Source organism: Rhododendron vialii, chromosome 11a (assembly GCF_030253575.1).
Source record: "Rhododendron vialii isolate Sample 1 chromosome 11a, ASM3025357v1".
In the NCBI taxonomy this organism is placed as follows: domain Eukaryota; kingdom Viridiplantae; phylum Streptophyta; class Magnoliopsida; order Ericales; family Ericaceae; genus Rhododendron; species Rhododendron vialii.
Window position 1 is genome coordinate 33,938,594 of NC_080567.1, and position 7,027 is coordinate 33,945,620.

At 35.5% G+C, this 7,027-nt stretch overlaps 1 protein-coding gene across 1 annotated transcript; it reads left to right on the forward strand.

The window, feature by feature from the left end:
- The first annotated feature begins 1,353 nt into the window (after positions 1–1,353).
- LOC131307147 (uncharacterized) lies at positions 1,354–3,139 on the forward strand. The gene is made up of 4 exons (XM_058333555.1): positions 1,354–1,699; positions 1,741–1,794; positions 1,885–1,947; positions 2,073–3,139. The coding sequence occupies exons 1-4, from the start codon at positions 1,354–1,356 to the stop codon at positions 3,137–3,139; spliced, it is 1,530 nt and encodes a 509-aa protein (XP_058189538.1).
- The last annotated feature ends 3,888 nt before the right edge of the window (positions 3,140–7,027 follow it).

Genomic DNA, 7,027 nt, shown 5'->3' on the forward strand with positions numbered 1-7,027 from the left:
CAGGATTTCTCACCAGTTTGTTCAACCTCTTTCGTGCAGTCTAGATCAAGACACAGGATCCTTTTCTCTGTTGATCCGAGCTCGAACTGAATCGATCTGCGAAAAGGTTCGTTTTTTGATGATTTCTTTTTGTTCTAATTTGTTCTAATCGATTACAGAAAATGTTTTGATTGTAATTAAATGTTCAATTGTGACTTTGATGATAACGTTTGTTTTATGCCTTTGATGATAATGTAAGTTTTATTGTACCTTTGAGTTGAATGTTCGGTATGTGCTTTCAATGTTGACAGAGTTTAGATTAGATGATCACAAACACCAAGGAGAATATAAACTGCAAATTTAAGCACCTAGGGCTTACGCACTTTTGAAAAAAAATTAGACTGCAGATTGGAGAATTCACACTGCAGCTTTAAGGATTTTGGACATGGTCACTTTTTGCATTTAGACTGTAAATGATTATTAAACACACACCAGGCTGTTTATGAAATCTGTTTGAATATTATGAGTATAAATAGTGTTTTTGAGGCATTAGATAGTTTACAAATCGACTGATTATATCAAACAAATATCATTGTAGGTGTGTTTTTTTGTGCGATGGATACAACCAAAATATTGCTGTGTAGGTATGTATCGCAGGTTCTTGTTGTGAGGATATCTGGTGGCATTCGATTGGAGCATGTTTTAAGAAAGATTTGTGATAGATGGAACAGCTTATGCATTGGTAGTTTCTCATTGTCATATGTGTTGGATGGGAGTGATTGTGAGCTTGACAATGAAGAATCTTTTGATAATATGTTGTATTTGTATCCTACTACTGATAGAATAGATGCTAAGGTTGAGGTGATTAAATATTGTAGTGGACAAACGGTTGGAAGTATTAGTAGTGGAGGAACACTTGGAAGTATTAGTAGTGGAGTAGAAGTTGGTAGTTCTAGTGGTGCTGTCGCTGTTGTTGAAAGAGAAGAACCTTTGGAGGAATTTTGTCGCCATGCTGAAACTAGGTACTTGACAACGGGTTGGGCCAACTTGATATATGAGGTTGGGCAAGTATTTACTGGTGGTGTGAAGGAGTTTAGGGCAACTTTGCAGCGATATGCTATTGAAAATGGTTTTATGTATGATCTTGTTAAAAATGACAATTATCGTGTGACTGCAAAGTGTTCGATTTCTAGCTGTGGATGGTATGTGCATGCCATTTTGGATCGCTCAAGCAGAGAGTTTTGGATTAAGAAATTGGTAAACGAGCATGGTTGTGGTTCAACCTATCGAACGAATAAACATAAACGGGTGACATCTAGTTTAGTTGCTAGTGAGGTTACTAGTATGGTTTAGAAAAAGAATAACACATCACCTATGGATCTGTTGGATTTATTTCTGGACAAGTACGGTTTGGATTTATCATACCACCATGCATGGTTAGGAGTGGAAAAGGCTAGGGGGGAAATATTTGGAGACTATGAAAGTTCATTTGATAAGTTGAGGTGGTACGTTGAAGCTGCCAAAATTGCAAATCCAGGGAGCTTATTAAAGCTTGAAGTTGATCCTGTCAGCAAGGAATTCTCGAGGCTCTTTGTGTCGTTCAATGCATGTATCACAGGGTTTAATCATTGTCGACCATTCCTTTGCCTTGATGGGACACATCTCAAAGGCAGATTCAAGGGGTGTCTTTTTGCTGCCACAGGAAAAGATGCAGATCAAGGTACTTTTTGTGTTATTTTTTATTTTGAATGTATTCCTTAGATATTCATATCTATTTATCTGCTTGTTCTATGATTGGTATAAGACAGAACCTAGGTTTCCATATATATCCATATCTATTTGTTTTCATACATATCAGTCAGCTTTCCATAGTTTTAAAAGGTCGCGGTTTTTGTTTTATTCTAGTAATGGTTGGCCTGAGAAGTGAGCACCTTGTCTCTAGACAGGCACTTTGTGTGACATTTTGGGGTTGGTCAAATTTTGTATCAGTATTTATTTTTATTTAGTAGATTAATGTTTCTTTAACTAGAACTACATCTAAGTGGAGTTCCATCTTATTTTTGTTTGTTTTGGGATTCTTTTTTGTGTTACAGGTTTATTTCCCCTGGCGTTTGCTATTGTGAATGCAGAAAATGATTGTAATTGGTTGTGGTTTCTTCGGATTTTAAAAACTATCTTGTCTACACGGCCTATTACTTTCATTAGTGATCGCAACCATGGTCTCGTGAGTAACATACCAACTGTTTTTCCTGATTGTCATCATGCTTACTGTTTGTATCATCTTCAATTCAATTTGAAGGATCACTTCCCTGGACGGTTTCGAAAGGGTTATCGAAATAGGTTGGTTAAATTGTTTAATGCTATCGCTTATGCTCCATCGGTATCAGCTTATATGATATGTGAGGCTAAGTTCTACGAGCATGGGGGAGATAAGGCCAAGACATTTATTGCAAGTGTTCCAAAACAACATTGGACTAATGCTTATTTTCAAGGGCATCGATACGGAGAGATGAGTTCTAGTGCTATTGAGTCCTTCAATAACTGGATACTTGATGCACAGCTTATGCCGATAATGAATTTAGTTGAAGAGTTGAGGTCCAAAATTATGATTCAAATGTCGCGTAGAAGAGAAGAAGCATCGCGTTGGGTTTCTCAGATTTGTCCGGACATGGATGCAAAGTTAGCTAAGAGGATTGACAAGGGGAGGTCGTGGAGGGTTTATAAATCAAAAACCGGCTTGTATGAGGTGAAATCTGTACCTGCTGTTCTAGTAAATCTTGAGGAAGGGACATGTTCTTGTGGAACCTGGCAATACAATGGTTTCTTATGTGCTCATGCTGCAACGGTGTTAGTTAAGACTTGTGGAGCGGAAGGATCCTTGGCTGGTTACATTGATCCGTTTTATCATGTTGAGGCATATCGGCTCACATATCAAGATAATATCCATCCAATTCTAGCTATGGATATTCCTGACTTCACACAAGGAAGTACTCGGGTTATCAAAGCTCCAAAAAATAGGAGGCAAGCTGGAAGACCTTGCGTAAAGCGCATTCGTTCTAGGGGTGAAGAACAATCCTCTGCTAGGCCAATGAAATGTGCGAGGTGCCATAAGCTTTCTCACCACAACCGCAGGACATGCAAAGGGGCTACGGATGATTGATTCTTTACATTTTTAATAGTACATTGTTTTGTTGGAATTCATATCCATACAAGTAAAGAGACTACTTAATTGTTCTTAGGTGCGGGACCATTGCGAAGCACAACAAAAAGACTTGCAAGGAACCTCTTCTTAGTTGATTCTTAGAATGACACATTAAAGTCTTTCTGCATTCTTCTTCACAAAAGTTTATAAACTGGGAGTTTGTTTAGTTTTACATTGCGTTTCCAATAAGTCGAGTATTGCGATACTGGTTGAGAAGATTTTTAGTACTATGCAGTTTATGAGTGTCTTCATTTTTATGCAGTTTATGAGTGTCTTCAGTTTTATGAAACTTTATGTTGGTCATCTCTGTATATTTTGGTTATGCTATCTTCGTATAAATTGGTATGGTGGATGTTACTTCAATTATTTATTCTGGTGCAAATGATGTGCAATTATTCGTTCTCGGTCATTTAACACTGTTAATCAATATTGTGATATAACTTTCTCCTTTAATTATCAGTGTTAATTGCATTGCATTCTTCAGTTATTCTTCCTCACACACCAGTCATGCCCCTTTTCTTTGTTAAGGTTTTCTGTAGCTATTATTTTTCCCTAGCACCTGATTGTTACTCGTAAAGCATAGAGGACGATGATTGCAACTGTGATTGAACACCGCACGCTTTTAACTCTTTCTTTCGAAAAAAAAGCTGGTCATTTAACACTGGTAATCAACATGGTCATATACCATTCTCAGTTTGATTAACAATGTTAACCCATTCTTTCGAAAAGAAAACCGGTCATTTAACACTGTTAATCAATATTATGATATAACTTTCTCCATTAATTAACAATGTTAGTTGCATTGCACTCTTAATTTATTCTTCCCTAACTTTTGATTGTTCGAAAAGCACAGAGGACGACAATTGAAACCTCGGTCAAACACCGCACGCTTTTAACCCTTTCTTTCGAAAAGGAAGTTTGTCATTTAACACTGGTAATCAACATGGTCATATACCATTCTCTGTTTGATTAACAGTGTTAACCCATTCTTTCAAAAAGAAAACCGGTCATTTAACACTGTTAATCAATATTATGATATAACTTTCTCCATCAATTAACAATGTTAGTTGCATTGCACTCTTAATTTATTCTTCCTTACACACCAAACACTTTTTAACGCTTTCTTTCGAAAAGAAAGCCGATCATGTAACACTGTTAATCAATATTGTAATATAACTTTCTCATTTAATTAACAGTGTTAAATCTAACCCTTTCTTTCGAAAACAAAGTTGGTCATTTAACGCTGGTAATCAACATGGTCATATACCATTCTCTGTTTGATTAACAGTGTTAACCCATTCTTTCAAAAAGAAAGCCGGTCATTTAACACTGTTAATCAATATTGTGATATAACTTTGTCCTTTAATTAACAGTGTTAAATCTAACCCTTTCTTTCGAAAAGAAAGTTGGTCATTTAACGCTGGTAATCAACATGGTCATATACCATTCTCTGTTTGATTAACAGTGTTAACCCATTCTTTCAAAAAGAAAGCCGGTCATTTAACACTGTTAATCAATATTGTGATATAACTTTCTCCTTTAATTAACAGTGTTAAATCTAACCATTTCTTTCGAAAAGAAAGTTGGTCATTTAACACTGGTAATCAACATGGTCATATACCATTCTCTGTTTGATTAACAGTGTTAACCCATTCTTTCGAAAAGAAAGCCGGTCATTTAACACTGTTAATCAATATTGTGATATAACTTTCTTCTTTAATTAACAGTGTTAGTTGCATTGCACTCTTAATTTATTCTTCCTTACACACCAAACGCTTTTTAACGCTTTCTTTCGAAAAGAAAGCCGGTCATTTAACACTGTTAATCAATATTGTGATATAATTTTCTTCTTTAATTAACAGTGTTAAATCTAACCCAAAAGAAAGCCGGTCATTTAACACTGTTAATCAATATTGTGATATAACTTTCTCCTTTAATTAACAGTGTTAAATCTAACCATTTCTTTCGAAAAGAAAGTTGGTCATTTAACACTGGTCATTTAACAGTGTTAACCCATTCTTTCGAAAAGAAAGCTGATCATTTAACACTGTTAATGAATCCAAACAAAACTTGCAGCAAATTCAAGCTTACACATCAATTGTGCATTAGACACAAGACACAGGACACACAAGGACACAATATGTACCAACTTAGCTTTGCCATACATTGGAAGGAGCAGACACAAACATAGTACATTACATTTTATACTTGAGACAAAAAGGTATATGCAGAACTTGAAACCTTACTAAGCCTTGGTAAAGTTGCATTGAAACAGAAGTACACATGCTAATAGTTGAAAGTTCAAGGAATTAAACCTTTCTAACCTTGCTAACAGTTGCAAGTTCCAAAAATTAAAAGTCAAAAGGAATGGGCAAGGGAGACTTAATACACCAGTAGAATACTCAACAGGGCACGAATGAATGTATCAAGTCTGCTCTGATTTTCCTGCATTCTTCTTTTGTTATTTTACTTGTTTGGTCTTCATTTGATAGATACTTCTTGATTATCGAAAAGACGACAATCGCACAATCAACACTGCAAGAATTTAGAATTCAGTTAATTAAGATAAGGAACTAACATTGTGAATTAATAGTATTTGGAGTTTTTTTGGATAAAAAGCTATAAACAATACTTTCCTTCCCATTGGTTGTTGGGGGCAGTTTTGCTGAATCTCCACTTCATCAGTAATACTTCTTCTGCAGGGTTCTCTTTGGTCAATGTTGACATATGCCGCAACAACTTGCCTCTATTTTACAAGAAAACAAACAATGTGCAGCTCTTAAGAAGTGCTTTTAGAGTTAAGAGTAGGATATTTCATTAGCAAGTTTTGCTTACCAAGAGTATTGTTGCACTACAATGTTCATCTTTTGCACTTCTACGTTTAAGAGAGTTGTAAAACTTCCAACGTCCTTCATCTTTATCAAGAACAAGCAATGTCCAATGGAATTGAATGAGTATTGGAAAAATAAGAAATCTTGCCCCTACAGATTTTCTCATTACTTTTCCAAGCATTGCCTTCACTTTGTTTTGCTCTTTGTTTCGGATCGTGTCCTATTTGCACACAAAAACAAAAACAAATGATTTCAGTAATGGAGTATTCAATGTGTATGTGAAAAATACAATTCTTTAAAAAAACTTTTAGTTTGTTACCAGGAAGAAGCTGCTGAAGATGAATGATTTCGGTACTGGAGTATTCAAGTCAAACTTCGGCACAACGTCAGAATGGTTTTTCATGAGCTCATTTACATATGCATCTAGACACTGTTTTTATTTTTTTATCAGTGAAACATGATTAAAACAGTTTACATCTACACAAAAAGAATAGCATGTCAAGATTTTTACATATAGCAATGTATAGCAGAGCAAGTTCAGGCAAACAGTCTAAACACAAAAAGAAGAGTGTCTTAACATTTTTACCCGGTTAGATATTGCATCTTCAAACAACAGGTTTTGTATGTCTTCAACTTCAATGTGTAGCATGTCAGCTTCGGAACTCCATATTATAGCACTGCATATCGCAAAGTGTTTTCAAAAGTTAATCAAGAGTTTTGAAAGAAACATGAAAGTAAGTTCTTATATTTGAATTGTGTCACTATACAACAGTTTAGCCATATAGCAGAACTTGAAAGGTCAAAAACTAACACCACTAACCTCACTAACCTCACCAGTAGTCATTGCAAGAACACTGTCCTTTGCTAAAACTATGCAATCTGCTATTGTCCCTAATAATAATCTCTCTCCCCTCCAATTCTGAAATCATCTTTATAGCCATATGGCAATCCCAACAAACTCTCAGATTCTTCACTACCCTAATCACTGACCCTGCTTCACTAACAAGTAGAGCAA